At 39.2% G+C, this 21,000-nt stretch overlaps 1 protein-coding gene across 1 annotated transcript in view; it reads right to left on the bottom strand.

Annotated features, from left to right (window-relative positions):
- The window catches only part of LOC131533640 (cadherin-7), a 156,035-nt gene extending 135,953 nt beyond the window's left edge, over positions 1–20,082 (bottom strand). The window contains exon 1 of the mRNA XM_058765999.1: positions 19,954–20,082. Coding sequence (XP_058621982.1) covers positions 19,954–19,959 — 6 coding nt within the window. The 5' untranslated portion in view covers positions 19,960–20,082. The remainder of the gene's footprint in view (positions 1–19,953) is intronic.
- Between the last annotated feature and the right edge of the window lie 918 nt (positions 20,083–21,000).

Raw genomic sequence — 21,000 nt, 5'->3', positions numbered from 1 at the left:
AGCATCTTAACTGGGCTGTGGAGAAAAAGAACTGCACTGTTGCTCAGTGGTCCAAAGTCCTATTTTCAGATGAAAGTAAATTTTGCATTTCATTTGAAAATCAAGGTCCCAGAGTCTGAAGGAAGAGTGGAGAGGCACAGAATCCATGTTGCTTGAAGTCCAGTGTGAAGTTTCCACAGTCAGTGATGATTTGGGCTGCCATGTCATCTGCTGGTGTTGGTCCACTGTGTTTTATGAAGTCCACAGTCAACGCAGCCGTCTACCAGGAAATTTTAGAGCACTTCATGCTTCCTTCTGCTGACAAGCTTTATGGAGATGCTGATTTCATTTTCCAGCAGGACTTGGCACCTGCACACACTGCCAAAGGTACCAAAAGCTGGTTCAATGACCATGGTGTTGGTGTGCTTGACTGGCCAGCAAACTCACCTGATCTGAACCCCATAGATAATTGTCAAGAGGAAGATGAGAGACACCAGACCCAACAATGCAGATGAGCTGAAGGCCACTGTCAAAGAAACCTGGGCTTCCATACCACCTCAGCAGTGCCACAAACTGATCACCTCCATGCCACGCCGAATTGAGGCAGTAATTAGAGCAAAAGGAGCCCCTACCAAATATTGAGTACATATACAGTAAATGAACATACTTTCCAGAAGGCCAACAATTCACTAAAAATGTTTCTTTTATTGGTCTTATGAAGTAAGTTTCCTATAGCCAAGAAAACCAAGATGGCGCCGGGTTGTTCTCTGGCGTGCCGTCGACTCTCACCGTTGTCAATTGTTTTCTATGTATTGTTGTGGGCAATATGGCTATTCGTGGTAGAAACTTCCGCTGCCCTTACCTACGATCGCCATGCTCTTCTTGATTTACGTCCTTTTTTGTCGGATTGCTGTAAACATATCCCGATTGAGGACCACTGTTTTAAATCACGGACATCTTTTACCTTTCCTGTGGTTACCTGTCGACCAACGGGTTGCTGTTTTCATCGTAAAAAGTGCCTGAGAAAGAGGAAAAGAGGAAAACACAGCGGTCTTCTTGCTAGGCTGAAGAGATGTGGGTTTTCGTCGGTATGGCTGCACCGAGTTCGGCCTGGAGGCTGCGGGCTGTTTGGTCGCCGTGGCGCGTCGGAGCTGCGGCCTGTCGGTCTCATTCCACTCCTTCCGGCTACAAAGGCCCCTTTTCGCCGATCATCAAGACATCGTTATGCCAAGAAGGGTGTAGATTTTCGGAACCTCCGGACCTTGGAATACGTTAAATCAGCGGATTCGCTCATGGTTATTGGCCCGCAGCAGGTGAAATTGGCGTTGGTAAATGCAAGATCCATCAGTAACAAATCGTTCATTTTAAATGACTTTTTTATATCTCAAGATCTGGACTTCTTATTTTTGACAGAAACGTGGCTCAACGCTGGTGAGTTGGATTCATTGGCAGATTTAACACCAGAGGACTGAGATTATTTCAATTCTCCGAGATTAGCGGGTCGAGGTGGAGGCTTTGCTACTGTTTTTAAAAAAGGTTTTAAATGTAGGCTAGTTCCTCTCACCCAGCATTATTCTACATTTGAGCTGCAGATATTAAGAATTCATTTATCCAGTTCTGTGACTTGTGTCCTTATTTATAGACCTCCAAAATATAATAAGGACTTTATTCACGAGTTCGGGACTTTTCTGTCTAATATAGTCCCTACTGTGGACAAATTACTGATCTTGGGTGACTTTAATATTCATGTATGTTGCCCTACCCATTATCTGGTGAAGGAGTTTATGCAACTTATTGATTCATTTGACCTTGTCCAACATATTAATGGACCTACTCATACACAAGGACATACATTGATCTTGTCTTATCTTTTGGACTTCCAGTATGTAACTTCAGTATTACTGAAAGTTGTTTGTCTGATCATATGCCGGTTATGTTTAATATATTACTCTCGTACTCACCTTCAAGTAAGCAGCATGATGTATATTACGCCCGAGTATTAACTTCCTCAACTGCAGAGGAATTTTCCGATGCATATTTAGAGTCCACAGCTAGAACCGTGTTAGAAGTGCCATCTAATAGCCACAATACTGAGGATCTAACTGTGTTGTTTAATGAGACTTGTACAAATATTTTAGATCTACTTGCACCACTAAAACCAAAAGTTTTTAAATCGAGCTCACACCCTTGGTTCAACCATCATACCCGTGCACTTAGGCGGGAGTGCCGTAAAGCAGAACGTAAATGGAGATCGGATAGGTTACAAGTTTCCAAGGAGATTTTTAAGAACTGCATGTCGGCCTATCAGTGTGCTGTTAAAACAGCTAAAATTGAATATTTCTCAGATTTAATTTCTAAAAATCCTCATGATCCTAAAGTGTTGTTTAACTCATTTGATAAAGTGGTTAATCCCAGGAAATCATCTTTTCCTGATGTTAACCCTGAGTTATGCACAAAGTTTTGGGATTTTTTTAGGAGTAAGATTGAGGTTTTATATGAATCTATTCCTAGTATTTACGTTGCCTCCGAATCTTCCAATTCGGTGACTGTTAATGCTCAGTTAACGCATTTTTATTCAATTGATCTTGATAAATTGATAGAGTTAATTTTAAAATTAAAACCGTCCACCTCTCCAGCGGATTTTATGCCAACTCGTTTCTTTAGAGAGGTGTTAGGTGTGATTGGCCCAGCTGTTCTGACTATCATCAATAGCTCGCTGAGCTCTGGCATTGTTCCTTCTTATTTTAAGCACTCAGTGATTCGGCCATTTCTGAAGAAGCCTAATCTTGACACGTCTGATTTTAGTAATTTTCGACCTATTTCCACATTACCTTTTCTGTCGAAAGTGTTGGAAAAGACTGTTTCTATCCAATTGTCTGCATTTTTATCAGACCACCATATTCATGACCGTTTTCAATCAGGATTTAGGGCCTGCCATAGCACCGAAACAGCTCTTCTTAAAGTGTCAAATGACCTCTTGCTCACTTTGGATTCTGGTAACTCTGCTATTTTAATTTTGCTCGACTTAACTGATACTTGATACAATCCACCATAGAATTTTGTTAGATCGTTTACAGCAGGAGGTTGGGATTAGTGGTAGTGCTTTACAGTGGTTTTCTTCTTATCTGTCTAATAGGTCTGTATCGGTTACAGTGGGTAACCATTCTTCTTCTGCAGTTCCTCTATCTTGTGGGCTCCCACAAGGGTCCATATTAAGTCCAATTCTGTTTTCTCTATATATGCTACCGTTGGGGAGTATTTTTAGGAAACATGGGATTGCATACCACTGTTACGCTGACGATACTCAGTTGTTTGTCCCATTACACTCAGTTGATAAGTGTCTCGAGGATGTAAAATCCTGGATGGCTAAGAATTTTCTCCATTTAAATGAAAGTAAAACAGATGTGGTTGTTTTCGGTCCTCTTAGCTCTTCGCCACTTATTTCTAGTTATTTGGGGCCTCTTTCTAGGAATATTCATCCATTTGCAAAAAACCTGGGTGTATTTTTTGACTCAGAGCTGAATTTTATCAAACAAGTAAATACTGTGGTGAAAACTAGTTTTTACTATTTAAGGTTAATATCTAAGATTAAACCAATGCTCTCATTTAGAAATCTGGAGACAATCATCCATGCTTTTATATCATCAAGATTGGATTATTGTAATGTTTTGTATTTAGGAATTTCTCAGTCTTTGATAAATCGATTACAGCTTGTCCAAAATGCTGCTGCCAGACTATTGACTGGTAGGAGAAAGAGGGATAGAATAACTCCAATTTTAGCATCCTTGTATTGGTTACCTGTTACATACCGGATTGATTTTAAGGCCTTAGTAATAATTTTCAAAATTTTAAACGGTCTCGCACCTGTGTATTTGTCAGATCTGGTTAATTTGCATAAACCTGTGAAAAATTTGCGATCTGCTGACAAACAATTGCTCCAGGTACCGCGGTCCCGGTTTAAGCGAAAAGGGGATCGGGCCTTTTCGATTGCCGGTCCTCGGCTATGGAATAATCTACCTCTAGACATTCGGGATGCCCCCTCAGTGTTCGCTTTTAAAACGGGTTTGAAGAAGCATTTTTATGTTATGGTGTTTGAATCCGACTTAGGAGAGACGTAATGTATGTTTTCTTTTTAAGATGTTGTGTTTGTCATTGTTATGTGTTTGGTTTTGCTGGAATGCATTGCACAGCACTTTGGGCTGCTCAAAAGGCAGTAGAAATGTGCTATATAAGAAACTAAACTAACTATTCTAATTTGTTGAGATAGTGAATTGGTGGGTTTTTGTTAAATGTGAGCCTAAATCATCACAATTAAAAGAACCAAAGACTTAAACTACTTCAGTCAGTGTGCATTTAATTTATTTAATACACGAGTTTCACAATTTGAGTTGAATTACTGAAATAAATGAACTTTTCCACGACATTCTAATTTATTGAGATACACCTGTATATCAAGGCCAAACCTATCAGTGCAAAACACTGACTTGCTGTGAAACAACGCAGGGCATTCGATGTAGATCATTTTGTAGATTCACTCTCTAAAGATGAAGTGACTGAGAAAATGAGTGCTCACTGTAAGAATCTAGAATAATAGACCAAATCTTTTAACGAGCACCAGGATACATAGTGATCCAACTCCCATTTCTGCAAAGTAAATCCAGACTGGCCCTGCGTTCCCAGAGCAGCAGCGAAGATTCCCTGAACTTCATTGATATTCCTCCCTGGTTTCCTTAACGTATGTAAGTCGCTAATAAATTTGATGCACAAATGTAAAGGTAAAATGTTTAAGCTTTTGGATGTTACAATACTTTCCCCAGGTCAACCTGTGTTACATAGTATCAATGAATTAAATATTTGATGAGTAGCCCTTTCTAAGATTAATAAGAATATTAGATGAAGTGTTTATTGCTAAGTGACTCTCAAACATCTGTAACAGTTCCTTGAACAATGTCGTTTGTGTGAAAATAGTTGTCTGTGAAGTTCTGCAAATGTCTGTGGGTTGTTATTACATATGTTTATCCAGGCACATATCTATCTGCTTTCTTTCATCTAATCTCAGTTTCTGGCATGATGCCATTGCTAACAGGTTAGCCTGAGGGATGTCAGCACCTAAAAAAATAATATAAATGCAAATGACACATTGTGCCGCTATTCTGCCTCTGAAAACATCCGCTCTGAAACTGCACTCGCTCACGTTCCTTCTTTTCATGTACAGTTTTTGTCTCTCGCTCCGCTTCTGTCTGAAGTGTTTCAGCTGTCAACTTTCAGCTCTATCATCTCACAGGCAAACAGGAAAAAAGGTCACAGATATTGCCTCTGAGGTGCCCATTACAGGAGAGAGAATGGGAAAAGAGCTTTGGTGTTGTGCTCTATAATTCTTTGAAGAGGGAGTCTATTCATGTTCTCCATTTGTGATTCCACTTGCACAAACAATGCACGTCTCTGCATGTAACGCAGTGATGAAATTTAGCAATGGTTTGTAATGCTGGCAATGACACACTTCCATGATGCAAAGCTGTTTCAAGTGAGGTAGTGAAGATGGAGAAGAACAGAACAGAGGAATGAAGCTAATTAAACACGTGCCAAACGAAGTGACTTCACATCAGTGTCACGGCTGAAAGTGATGAGGAATGATACTTTATACACAACTAGTTATCTACTCCTGTGGCTATTGTTATAAAACTGCAAGAAAAACATAACATTTCATAAAGTTATGCTAATACTGTTTATCTGTACAATCATTGTGCTGTTGATTCGATTAACATGATCCCATCAGCACTGGATGGTGTGTGTGATGCACGGCTCATAGAGCCCCACACAACGGCCCCTAAACCCATCACATAACCCAACCCTATGAGAGCCCCATGTGTGCTGCAAAACACCCAGTGTTTACCGGACATATTAAACAATGTCTCTAAACAATGATTGGGTGAGCTCTGAAATGGGGGAATTTGCAACAAACAAGAAATACATGACTGACAAGACTTAAAATTTCTGCAGAGAGAAGCAGTTCAGTTGAAGTCTGTCATGCCACATCTAGTTTAGCGTTCATAATATTTTCTCTTGCCTACAGGCATTTGTAAATATTGCAATAATACATTTATGAGCTTGTGAAATAAATTTCACTGTTAAGTGGTAACAGATTTCGGAGTAGCATCTTGTTCTTAATTGTTGAACATACCGAAGATATTGAAAAATAAACAACATGAATAATTAGTGTTCAATGCACTACACAAAAAAAAGAACAAAAAATAAATAAATCTAAACCTGACGGGCCTATCTATCTATCTATCTATCTATCTGTCACGAATCTGGTCCATGCACTTCCGCTCCCTCACCACCAGAGGTCACCCGCTCATCACATGGACTCTTGCACTTCACCAGCTAACTACATTTCCCATCATCCATTGCACAGATATCACAGCTGTCACCAATCACTCATTGCACTAATCACATGCACACCTGATCCTACGCAATCACACACTCTATTTAAGCCTTGAACTTTCTCTGCCTCACTGCTGAGTATTGTATGCGTTTACCGCTCCCCTAGCCGTAGCTACTCTACAGAGCCCTTGTCAGTATCATAGTCTTGGATTACCTGTTCACCTGTGTTTGTTTCTAACCCGTGTTTCCTGGATTAACCCTTTCTGTGCCATTCCGTGTTTCTTTTCAGTTCCTGTATTGTTCTGTGTTTTTCACTCCCCTAGTGTTAGCTGCGATACGGAACTTTTGTTGCTTTCTAGTCTGTGTTCCTAGTGTTTACCCCTGTCTCCCTGTTCGGACTCTGATTATTTCCCTTGCCTGGATTATAGCTTGTGTACCTGGATTATCTCTCTGCCTTGCCCCATTGGATACTGATCGTCGACTCACGCCTGCCCTAGGTTTACTCTGTCTTGTCCCTGCCATACCTGTTTGCCATTGTTTCGACCCTGCCTGTATTTATGACCATGCCATTAAATAAAAGCTTGCACATGGATCCGCACGTCTCACGTCTCGTCAGCCACGTTACACTATCTATCTATCTATCTATCTATCTATCTATCTATCTATCTAACCAGCTTCCAGAAGAGATCAGATGTGCTAAAACATTAGCCACATTTAAATCCAGACTCAAAACTCATCTATTTAGCTGTGTATTTGTCGAATGAGCACTGTGCTACGTCCGAACTGATTGCACTATGTATAATAATTTTCTATTCTTAAATTTTTTAAATCACTTTGTTTTTATTGTGATTATTATTTTTAATGACTATTTCACTTCCTTTTATGTAAAGCACTTTGAATTACCACTGTGTATGAAATGTGCTATATAAATAAACTTGCCTTGCCTTGCTTAATTCATCTGAAACTGGTAACTTTTACCCCTCTCTAAATTTGGCTAGTGCTCAGACTGTTTACCTGTGTCTGCTAGTTGACATTTGTTGAAAGTGGCCTTTAGTAAAATAGATCGCAAAGTCATGAACAGCCTGAGTGATGAGACTATGTAATGTGTGTACTGGTTTTTGAGGTTTACGGGGACAAAATTTGTATAATGACATGGGTATGACAGAGGTATTACAATTTGAAGGTGGCTTATGAGGACACTGCCTATGTCCCTGTAAATCAAAAGGCTTAAAAAACATACTAAATGGTGTGTTTTTTAAAAATCTAAACATGCAGACAGTTTCCTGTAAGGGGTAGGTTTAGGTGTAGGGTTGGTGTAGGGCAATAGCACATACAGTTTGTACAGTATAAAAACCATTACGCCTATGGAGAGTCCCCGTAAACCACTAAAACAAACGTGTGTGTGTGCGCGTGCGCTAACCACATTTATCAGACAGCCTTCTCTTCACCCTTCTTCTGAAGTTCCAATATACAATCCAAATATTGTCATCTTTTAAAAAAACAAAACAAAAAAAAAATCATATTTTGTAATTTAGCTATGCTTACTGCAAAGCGGTTTCTATGCAGTTTAATCTGGAAAAGTGATCTCTCCTGCATGTTGCTCTACAAATGTCAGTTTGGTTCTTGTAATTGTAGGAGCATATTAACAGCACATTTTGATCCCAATGGTGCATTATCTCACAGGAGACAGTGCCTCAAAATTCTGAAATTAATCAACAGCACAAAAATAAACCAAGAACCATATATAAATCAAACAGGGTTTAAAGCACTCCTCTGAGCTCATTGTGTTTCACTGAGATGAATGTGGAGGCAGTAACTGTAAAACATTGTAAAAAAAAACAAAATAAAAATCTTGTGAAAAGAGGCTATACCTTTGAACTTGAAATTACTTCATGTCTGTCTATTAGATTTGTGTATGAAAACCCTTGTGTTTCTTGTGTTCATGGACATGGAATTGTTCCTTTCATGGATGGTAATGTTTACTCTGCTCGGTTCTGTTAGACAGAGGTGTAACGTATTGGAGTAAATGTAACTAATTACTGTACTTGAGTATCTTTTCGGATACTTTGTAGTTGTACTGAGAATCAAAAATATTAGCAACTTTTACTCTCTACTTCACTATATTTTTTAATGAGTATATGTACTCTTTACTCCACTACATTTGAAATGAATGTTGCAGTTACACATTACATTTTGCATGGCAGCTAGCTTTTCTGCAGCAGTTTATTTCTGCTACAAAAGATGTGATATTGCCAACTACAGAGCACTTAAAGTACTATATCTTGTGCGTTTTGCCCTTATCCAAACTTGTGAACCAGGCTACTTTACATGAATGCGAGAGCCTTAGCAAGTAGTTGTGAATCACAGGTGTTTTATATATAAGGACATGACTGCAGCTGGCAATGAGGCCAAAACCAGCACATTCAGTGCCTACTGTATACTGTATATACTGAACAAAATTATGAACGCAACACTTTTGTTTTTGCCCCCATTTTTCATGAGCTGAACTCAAAGATCTAAGACTTTTTCTATGTACACAAAAGGCCTATTTCTCTCAAATATTGTTCACAAATTTGTCTAAATCTGTATTAGTGAGCACTTCTCCTTTGCCGAGATACTCCATCCACCTCACAGGTGTGGCATATCAAGTTGCTGAATAGACAGCATGATTATTGCACAGGTGTGCCTTAGGCTGGCAGTGCAACACATCTCCTTTGCATAGAGTTGATCAGGTTGTTGATTGAGGCCTGTGGAATGTTGGTCCACTCCTCTTCAAAGGCTGTGCGAAGTTGCTGGATATTGGCAGGAACTGGAACACGCTGTCGTCTACGCCGATTCAGAGCATCCCAAACATGCTCAATGACGAGTATGCAGATGAGCTTCCCTGAGACGGTTTTTGACAGTTTGAGCGGAAAAGCTTTGGTTATGCAAACCGATATCTGGGTGGCTGGTCTCAGACAATCTTGGAGGTGAAGATGCTGGATGTGGAGGTCCTGGGCTGGTGTGGTTACATATGGTCTGCGGTTGTGAGGCCGGTTGGATGTACTGCCAAATTCTCTGAAACGCCTTTGGAGACGGCTTATGGTAGAGAAATGAACAATCAATTCATGGCAACAGCTCTGGTGGACATTCCTGCAGTCAGCATGCCAATTGCACACTCCCTCAAAACTTGCGACATCTGTGGCATTGTGCTGTGTGATAAAAGTCTCTTCACATCCTGATAGCAATCATTAAGTTAAGAGGTCTAAAATTATTTATCTGTATTCATATATTCTATGGAAGGTGTAGGACCAAGAAATGTTCGTCCAATCAAAACGCTCGGTCCGAGCGTTTTAATTGTCTCTCCTACCTGCCTGTCAACCAATCTGTCCTCCAACCAATACGCCTGTATAGGTCGTTTGTCCAAATCCCTGAAATACGACCCATCAGAGCGTATACTACAATTGCACCCCTATCGGCAACAGGACATCTTCGAATTAATGTTTTGTACTCTTTTATCTGCGGTATAGTTCGGGTTTCGTGTAGCTCAGTTGGTAGAGCATTGCGTTATAAGACAATATGTAATTACGTGATCATGCGATCATGGGCTCGATCCCAGAGAACGCACGCGCTCATAAAATATGCACTGAAAATCATGATTTTGCATGATTCCTGTAAGGGGTAGGTTTAGGGGTAGGGTTAGGTGTGTTCATTCGTACGAATTATCCACCTAGTAAAATATGTACGAACACTGTGAGATCGGTGTAAAAAGTCCACACATTGCATTTAAATAAACACGCATTTTGATTGGTAATGACAGTCATACGTCATTTCGTGACGACAGACGCAACAAGAGACTGCCATTGTTTTTACGCGCTCTAGAGGGCGCTTAACTTTAAAACGTAAATATAGGTCGTAATAAGGGCTTGCACAAACGACCTATAGGGTCGTTTTTTGTTGGAGGACAGGCTCCTGTCAACATATGTGTTTGCATACCTCTGCGCACCCTGTTCGTGCAGAGAGGATACGTCATCAGCGCATTCACGCACGCTGTGCAGATAGAGCAAGAATGGCAGGCAAACATCAACAATTCAATCTTCCTTACTGGTATTGTAGTACTTTTACTAGCTGTACTATAAAGTTTTCTCACCCATGAATGACACATGTTGTAGCCCAGTGCTTCCCAATTCAAGTCCTCGCACCCCCCGCTCTGCATATTTTGCATGTCTCGCTTAGTTAACACACACCTGAATCAAATAACCAGCTCGTTAGAAGTGAGCTACGTGCATGAACTGTGTTCCGATTGACATGCTCCCTACACAGTGTTCATTGCTCCCTACCCCCTGAGCATGGAAAATCCGTTGAAGTTTATTTCACTTCGGAACATTCATTCACGGATTTGTGCTGCACAGCGTTTTCACACACAGACAAAACCTACTAGAGAAGTGTGAAGTGTGACATGATACACCTCTGTAAATAAATATAATTTAAATTCACATCTCGCACACTTTAATGCCATTTGTATGGAACATATACGCTCGCTTCGAACTGGAATCATGGCGGAATATCAGGTGATGTCCACTTCGCAGGGCACTTATGACTTATGGTCGAACAGAACAACCGTCTTGGTGATAAGATATACATCTGAAATGTGCAGAACAGGGAGGGCGTGAGGACTGTAATTGGAAACCGTTGTTGTAGCCTATTGTAGTAATTTATGTTGTCTCTGGTATTCTGCTCTTTGAGCGTATGTGTGTAACAAGATAAATGTTACATAAATATAAATATCAGTTCCTAGGTTCTTTAAGTAAATCCTGCATTAATGAGATTGTGCTTCCTATTGGTTGCGCTGGTGGCGCTATCGCCCGATGAGTTCGAAGAGTCTGCAGCAGAGCTATGGAGGACTGCTGTGGGTGAGTCGTTTTTGTTGTAGCTCCACACTAAAAGTTAAAAATATTGTTTCATGTGAAATGTTAGACACTGGTTGAAAAGTATTGAGCATTATAGACATTGATTTGTGGAGTGTGTTTTCTTTTTATATATGTGTTATTTTGATGTACTCTTTTCCACGTGCTAATGAAGTGAAACGTATTCTGAATAGGTGGAACTATAACGTGACTGAACTTTTCCGTTTGTCTCCTACTGCTCTGTGTGCAGGTAATTATTTCTTTATCATATAATGTTTACAGATTTACTCTGCTTATTCAGTTGTGCATTTTCTGTATTAAGTAAATGTTTTGTGCTAACTGTGTTTTGTAAAGCACTTAATTCATGGTTTTACTGAGAAATTTCATAGTTTCATTAACTTCTTGTACATACAGAGTTCCCATAAAATGGATGATGTAAGCTGTATAATTTATGTACCTCATATTATCCATTACTTTATATTTAGTTTTTCTATTCATGTTATTCTGGCTTGATTTAAAATGTCTTATACGATCACAAAGCAATAAGTTTAATGAGAAAAAGACAGAAGGAAAAGACAACATTGAATTGTTTAGAAAAAAAAATCTGTTTCATTGTCATGGAGAAATTTACATATTTCAGATTCCTGTATTATTTTTGTCTGTTTTGTTTATAACATCATACTGTTTACTGTTCTATTAAGTGCAGCAGAGCTATGGAGAACTGCTGTGGGTGGAATTATAGCGTGACTGAACTTTTCCATTTGTCTCCTACTGCTCTGTGTGCAGGCATCAAATAAATTCTAACATCATCCATGTCCAGAGTGTGAGTGCTGATGAAGGGTGGGACAAACCGGGTCAGATAAAAAAAAAAGGTCACATGTGCGTTCAGGGGGCGTGGCTTTAGACAGCGATTGCAGGGAGGGTGGGACGTTCGCTTTCAGTGCTATCAGGCTAAAGTTAGTATTTTCCGAGATCTCCAACTGCACCTTTAAGTACTGTTAAAATCAGATACTCTAAGACTTTTACTCAAGTTACTTTGGAATTGGTGACTTGTAACTTGTAGTGGAGTAACTTTCACTGTAATGTATCTGTACTTTTACTCAAGTATGGTTTTCAGGTAGTCTTTACACCTCTGCTGTTAGGTCTAACTCAATCTGACAAAATGACATTTATTTATTGGTTTATTTAATAGGGACCATGCATATTCATGAACATTGTTGTATAAAAAAAATACACCATGTAAATATGCCAGAATTAGTAACAATAACTACTTTTCATCTGCAGTCACTAAGCAGGTAACATAAAACTAACAAAGACAACCAACAATAATACAGCATTCATTCACTATAAATGAAAAGGTACACATAGTGATGACATATACATTGACAACAAAAAACAAAAATACAATGGGAGAAACATTGTTCATCCACCTCTGTACTGCATTCAATGTAACAGTGAAAGTGTATAAGTGATAAATATGTGACAGTTAAAAATGATTACATCTCTGGTTTTCTAGAAGCCACTGTTTTAAGTGAGTTTTAAAGGTGTTGAATGTAGGACACTCTCTTATTGAGAGGGGCAAACTATTCCAAAGTTTACCACCTATTATTGACAATACATTTTGTCCGAAAGTGGTACGCCTAAATGGTATCACACAGTCCCCGTTTACAGAGGCCCGTGTACTACCGCTGCTTTCAAGTCTTTGGAAAAAGCCATGTAGCGGAGGAGGGGCAAGATTATGTAGCACTTTATATACCAAACAAGCATACTTGAGACGTTTGAAATTGTCAAAACTTAAAAATTTATGTCTTTCTAAAATCTCGCAATGGTGGAATGACAATGCCTTTTTATCAAAAGTTTTTATGGCTTTCTTAAATAGAGATTCAATACTTTTAAGAGTAGTTGTGCTAGTTAATGACCAATTTGTAAAACAATACTCAATATGAGAGAAGATCATAGTATATAAGAACAACTTGGCAGCTTTGGTATCAAGAAACGGTCTAACTTGTTTAAAATTCTGCAAATTGAATTTAACTTTATTTACCACCTTTTTTACATGACGTTTAAATGTTAGGGTGGAGTCATATGTGACTCCTAGATACTTGAGATCATTAACAATATCAAGCTCCTGTCCTCTAAGGAACACATTAGAATTTGACACCTGCGTATTTTGTTTGGTAAACGCCATACAGACTGTTTTTTTTTTGTGTTTAAGTATAGACATGACATAGTAAGCCAGTCATCAATGTGAGCCATTGCCGATGTAAGTGTAGATGCTATCTCTTGGTAGTTCTTAGCATATGTAAAGATTACAGCATCATCTGCATACATCTGAACATCAACATTTTTACATGCCTCTGGCAGATCATTTATATACAGTGTAAACAAGATTGGACCAAGTATGGAGCCTTGAGGGACCCCTACTGGACATTCACAGAATGGGGACTTTGAATCATTAATACGAACACATTGCTTTCTGCCGGACAGATATGATTTAATCCAGTTGAGAACTTGTTCAGAGAAATTGAAATATGTTAATTTAGATAAAAGAACTTCGTGATTAACGGTATCAAAAGCTCGCTTCAGGTCTAGAAAAACAGCACCAACATAGGAACTCTTATCTAGGTAGCATTTAACCTTTTCCAAAAACAAACAGTTAGCAGTTTCTGTTGAGTGATAGGCCCTGAACCCAAATTGCATAGGGTGAAGTAAATTGTTGCTTTTATTGAGATGTTGAATCAATAATTTAGCCACCCATTTTTCAACTATTTTAGAAACAACAGGCAAAATACTGATTGGACGATAATTGGCCATATCTGATCTTTCACCTGATTTAAAAATGGGTGTAACCAGGGCCATCTTCCATGCTGATGGCACAATGGATTGTCTTAAGGACTGATTAATCAAATATGTAATGGGCTGTAGAAGGATCTCTTTGTGCCTTTTTAAAAAATTAGTAATCAAGGCCATAGATATCCATGGCCTTAGAATTTTTTAAGCCACTGATGATATTTGCAACATCTATTTCAGTTATTTCTTGTAGGTGGAAAATCGGCTGTGCATAATCAATGGAGCAAACAGAATAACTAGGTGGATTAAAAAATTGAGTTATTTCATAAACGGAGTCTATAAAGAAGGTGTTTAGTTCTTTAGATATGATAATCGGATTTGTAACTAATTCGGTGTTAATTTTCAACTCTAAATATTTATTATTATAATTCTGTTTTCTGCCAGTTAGCTTATTGATGGTTTGCCATATCTTCTTCCCATTTCCTCTTCAATAGTATTAATAAAAAAATTAGCTTTGGCTTGTCTTAGCCTTTTTATTACTTTATTTCTTAATGAGGTGAATTTTTGTCGGTCTGTTGTAAGACCTGTTTTTAAAGATTGTTTCAATAATTGATCTCTTTCCTTCATAAGTTTCCTACACTCTTCATTTAGCCAGGGCAATATATCCCTGTTTTTCTTTTGGCTCCGCTTTCTGAGGTAGGGCCCCATAACTTTCTTAATTATTGAGGTAAATTGGTCACAGTCACTCTCCAGATCACCTTTAGAGAGGACCCCGTTCCATTCAATCTCTTTTAGTGCTACCCCAAGATTTTCCTGTTGACTAGTTGGAACGGATTCATATTTATATATTGGTGCGGCTGAGGAATGAAAACGATGCTTCCTGGAAAAAAGAATGATATTATGATCAGACAGCCCTGTCACTAGATTATAGGTCTTAGTAATTCTTTCCGGTCTATTTGTAAATAATAAATCTATTTTAGTTTCAGACCGATTAGTTATTCTTGTAGGTTGTTCAATTAACTGTAAGATTAAAAAAGTCTGTAATATTTTTAAGCTTTTTTCGTCCACTCTTATCACTCCAATTAATATTAAAATCCCCCATCAATATAACCTCTTTGTTAAAATCCAAACTATGAAGAAGGTTTTTTAATTGATCATAGAACTCAAGCTTTGCTGAGGGTTTTCGATATAGACAGATTAAACTAAATGCCATTTCAGCTGAAAGTGAAATGTTGACACCAACACATTCAATATCAGTTTCCCTATGCCATTCAATTTGTTTACATTTGATAGTACTTTTCACATATAATAAAACTCCACCTCCCCTCCCATGGTCTCCGTCTTGCCTAAAAACATCATATCCTGGCATGACAATAAGGGCCTCCGGGGAGGAACGAGTTAACCAAGTCTCTGTCAGTCCAAGAAAATCAATATTTGAATTTACAAGCAAGTGTTCCAGTTGTTCGCGTTTGGTTGCCATACTCCGAATATTTAAATGTCCACCAAACAACCCTTTAGCTTTGCATCGAGGGTCCCACACAGTTCGAGCCTGATTGAGCGTTTGGAAAAACTTTGCGATACGGTGTTTTCTCATCACGGGATTCCTAGATCTAATTGAAGGCATAGTCAATGGTAGATCTACACCATGACAATCCAAAATATTTCGGGACTCACCAATGGAGATGTTAATATTCCGCTCTTGCAACGAGATGACCTCGTCAACGCTGCCGGTGGAACCCGTCAAGCCAGACACAGCCCCCAGCCGAGAAAACTCCTCCACAGCCCGGTGGCCACCGACGGCACCACTCCAGCGAACCCCACCGAACAGCCGCCAACAAAAGCCCCCGACCGAGCGACCAGCACAGACAACACAGGCAACACCAGGGGAATGTAGGGCACTGGTAATCCGGGCCAAACATTGGCTACGAGCAGATTGTTGAGGAGAGTTGCAAACAGGGTGCATTGAAAGATGCCAGTTTGTGTTTTCGCTGTTGATTGCGGTCCGGGATTGCATTCTACATCACCAGCAAGAAGTAATAATACGGTGAGTTGAATAAGCCCATGGCGTGGGTTAGATGGCATTTCACGCGATGTGAAAGACATCTTTGCGCATCCATTGATGTTAAGTTTGGAGTACAGCAGGTGTTGGTTACTACCAACACAGATGTTTTCTTTGTTAAAGCGATGTTGCACAGACAGCAACAACAGCGCCACAATGTATGGAACTAGAATCCAATGATGTAATGAAAGTTTGGGCTTAGATGGTTTAAACCAACAGCACAAACAACATGCAGCACCTGCCAGGCTACATGCGTGCACGTCTGGGTCCGCCATCTTTTGAGTAAGAACTGTCTGATTTCTTTGATCCTGATGCAGTAGATGAAGGGGTTCACTACAGGTGGAAGCAGACTGTAGAACATCATCATATGGCACAGCTGATTGGTTCGTTCCTGTATTGGTAGCCAATGAGCTCACTTCTCAACATTCAAATACATGGCTAGTGTTTTCTGTACAAGTTGCAGCGCACTTCTTAAACATCTGAAATCAACATCTAAGATAGGTGAATGCTCTTTTAATCCATATCGCTGTGTATATTGTGTGGTCTTCTAATTGAATTAAAAAATGAGCAACCGTAAACAAGTATAAACTAAGTGTCATGTTAGCAGTTTGCATTGTATGCAGGATCGAAAATTAAGCATATTAGCAGCAGCATTTACGCATCTGTGTTTATACAGCTGGAGCAAACACAGTCTAGACTCTAGAGCATGTAATCGCTCTGAAGACACACTGACAATAATGGACATGAGAACAGATTAAATGAAACAAGCATTCTTGTGTATGCATTTCAACCGAGGTTCGCTATATTCAGCGGTGTAATCTCAATGTCACGTTTGTTTAAATCTAAGGTTGATGTTTCATTAGCTGTGCTGAGTATGCGGTCGATTCCAGCTGCACGCAGCATTAAAAGCACTCACTTTTATCATTGTTAGTGGCTCTATACAATTAGAGAATATTGTTATATCAATGACAGTTATCAAATGACTAAACTATGATATTTCTCGGATGGGTGCTGGGGTCTTATCTATCAGATTGCAATGCATATTCTTATTAACACATTACACATAGTGTGTGTCTGATTAGAGTTAAGCCGGTTGGCGTGGTAGCCCAGGCACACACAGATAGTAATACATGCGGTTCACATGGCTCTTCGGTACCTCACAATTTGATTAATTTAATTTCTTGGAGTCACTATTCGATTACAAATCACTTTTCACTTTTTAATCACGATACGATTTTTCCTAATTTTTTTTTTTTGTGCACACTGGATGTCAAACGCGCACCAGTATTTTGGTGCAAAAACACACCACGGTGTAGTATGGGTAGTCCTGACTCAAGAAATCAGTGTTTCCTATTAACTATCAACTTATTAAATAACTTAAAATGAAGCTAAATGAAAAAATGAAGCTAAAATAAGTGAAAAATGTTTTACACTTCTCACCCATAATAACAAAAGATCAATAATTATTTTTTTCCAAACACTTCCAAACAATGTATTTGTTTTTCCTCCTCCATTGCTGTTGCTGATTTGTTCCAACAACATCATGTTATTATTATAATTATATTAACTACAAAATTTATTAATCGATGCTAGAAGACTGAATCGCGATTCATATGTGAATTGATTTTTCCCCCACCCCCACTAGCTAGTACATTAAGAGTTTTGTTTAATCTCCTCCCTCTTTTTGATGTAGCTTACTTTTGTAACCCTATTTCTTAATGTACAATAAGAGTTTGTCAGACAACTTCCCAGTTTATCTTTTTGAAGCATTATTGAGCTCAGTTCATCATCAAGTCAGGCTGCATCTGAAATTTTACTGACTTTTTACTTAAATTTTCATTAAATCATTTATATGACCTGCTTAATTTAATTCCAGTTCACTTTTTAGGCAATTTTGTATTTTTGGCCAAATTGGTCAAATTATGTTCACTGCAGCTGTGACTGATACTGAACACATTTAAACATTGAAGTATGGAGAAATGAGCAGCTCTCATACAGACAGACAGTACTAAAAACAACACTTAAGATAAAAAGCACAGCTAAATGTGACTTATTATAATGTGCATGTAAATAAGTTTACTAAAATTCAAAGTTATTACATTTTTTGTTAATAATATTGTTAATAAATGATTTATCCAGGAATTTGACAGAAATGGCATCAGTATATTGGTGTCAGAGATAATAACCTTCATTTATAGGCCTCAGTAAACAATGCTACTACAAAAAAAATTTCTACAATATTTTTTTTATCTTTCCTTAATAAAACAAACAACATGGCACTGCAGACGGCTGCCTCAGTGTTTGGCTCTCCAGTGTTTGTACTGTTTTTGTTAGTTTTTCCGTTTTTTTATTCTCAAACGCAATCCGTTTTACCAGGGATGAACTGCTGAACACACTACAAAATCTTCTACTGGTTTTTGATTATTGAGACGCTTTGCTGAATGTTGTAGTTGGCGGAGCAGCGGTGCTGATCAAACGCTTCAAGAGACATCACAGTACAGAGACAGTTTAGCCTGTATATGCTCCCACTAAGTCAAATAATGAGAAAGAACCAAATTGCCTATCACAGCTATGCTGATGATATGCAGATTTACCTAGCCTTATCTCCAAATGACTATAGCCCCATTGACTCCCTCTGCCAATGCATTGATGAAATAAACTGTTGAGAACTTTCTTCAGTTAAACAAGGAGAAAACTGAAGTCATTGCATTTGGAAACAAAGATGAAGTTCTCAAGGTGAATGCATGCCTTGACTCTAGGGGTCAAACAACTAAAAACCAAGTCAAAAATCTTGGGGTGATTCTGGAGACAGACCTTAGTTTTAGTAGTCATGTCAAAGCAGTAACTAAATCAGCATATTATCATCTCAAAAACATTGCAAGAATTAGATGTTTTGTGTCCAGTCAAGACTTGGAGAAACTTGTTCATGCCTTTATCACCAGCAGGGTGGATTATTGTAATGGTCTCCTAACCGGCCTTCCAAAGAAGACCATTAGACAGCTGCAGCTCATCCAGAACGTCTTAAGAAAGAACAAAAGTAGTAAGGCACTAGGTCCAGAAGGTATGACACTAGCCTGTCTGAAAACCTGTGCTGACCAGCTGGCCCCCATCTTCACACAGATCTTCAACAGATCACTGGAGCTGTGTGAAGTCCCTTCATGCTTCAAACGCTCCACCATCATCCCCATCCCAAAGAAACCCAAGATAACAGGACTTAACGACTTTAGACCTGTGGCTCTAACGTCTGTCCTCATGAAGTTATTTGAAAAACTGGTTCTGGCTTATCTGAAGTACATCACTGGACCCCTTGCAGTTTGCTTACCGAGCAAACAGGTCTGTGGATGATACAGTCAATATGGGACTGCATTTGCAGCATCTGGACAAATCAGGGACTTGTGTGAGGATCCTGTTTGTGGATTTCAGTTCGGCCATCAACACCATCATCCCAACACTCCTCCAGACCAAACTAACCCAGCTCTCTGTCCCTAGCGCTATCTATCAGTGGATCACCAGCTTTCTGACAGATAGGCAGCAGCTAGTGAGGCTGGGGAAATCCACGTCAAATAGCCGCTCTACCAACACTAGTGCCCCTCAAGGTTGCATCCTCTTCCCACTGCTCTTCTCCCTGTACACCAATGACTGCACCTCTAAAGACCCCTCTGTCAAGCTCCTGAAGTTTGCAGATGACACCACACTTATTGGCCTCATACAGGACAGTGATGAGTCTGCTTGCAGACAAGAGGTTGAGCAGCTGGCTGTCTGGTGCAGTCTTAACAACCTGGAGCTCAACACGCTCAAAACAGTGGAGATGATCGTAGACTTCAGGAGGAAATCCCCTGCACTCCCCCCACTCACCATCATGGAAGGATTATTGGTGCTCTCCTGCCCACCCTTCAATAACTGTATACATCCAGAGTGAGGAAAAGGGCTCAGAAAATCACTCAGGATCCCTCACATCCAAGCCATCTCCTTTTTGAACTTTTGCCATGGAGCACGCGGGTAAGACAAACAATACCAGACATGGGAGACAGGGAAACACAGGGCTTAAGAACACTAGCAAATCAAACGAGGAAGAACTGAAACAGGTGAGGAGTAATTAAACACAGACAGAGACTAATGAACTAATAACGAAGACAGGAACAGGAAGGACCAAATATGGGCATGGGGAACAAAACACAAGACTGACACAAGCATAACTGGCAATAAAGCTCTTTCTGATTCTGATTCTTAAAAACACTCCAAGTTACTCCTAAATATAAACAGCTAGTCCACCACATTTGTTGTGATCTCTCATATACTTTACAACCATTAACAATGTGCTCAGAATTATTGATAGTTGAATCCAGATGTTTCTGACAATGCTAAAACTTTATTTTTGCAACAGCTATTCTAAAAATTGTATTACTATACCTGTTCAAATGAGCCATGTTTAATCTTTTTCTTGGTAAACTTCAGATATCTCATGACAGGTTAATACAAACAAACTGTTGACTTGTGAGGAGAGCAATCATGTTTGTTTCCCAAAATGAAATAAGACTGAACCTCAATAGTGCAATAAATCAAAGTAAACACAACAGCATTCTAAACATCTACAAACAAAAGTTTTTGCTATGATCAAGAGCTCAGAAAGGCCATGAGCGATTCAACATTCTTCAAAAAGGTCTCTACAGCATAATGGAAAATCTAGGATATCAGAATGAATCAGACAATTTAAGATTCGATCGGAACATCAAAATATGAGGAGCCAAATTCAACAGAGGGGCCCTGAGGCAACAGGACATCATAAATCAGATCCCTAGCCCAGCCCGTCTGAAGAAAGCCTAACCAGCAAGCCTCTTTCACAGAACAGCTTGCAACATTAAGACAAAAGAATACTTATTGATAAGTCCAATGCAGGAAGGA

Source organism: Onychostoma macrolepis, chromosome 24 (genome assembly GCF_012432095.1).
Source record: "Onychostoma macrolepis isolate SWU-2019 chromosome 24, ASM1243209v1, whole genome shotgun sequence".
NCBI lineage: Eukaryota > Metazoa > Chordata > Actinopteri > Cypriniformes > Cyprinidae > Onychostoma > Onychostoma macrolepis.
This window is presented reverse-complemented; position numbering and strand designations above follow the sequence as displayed.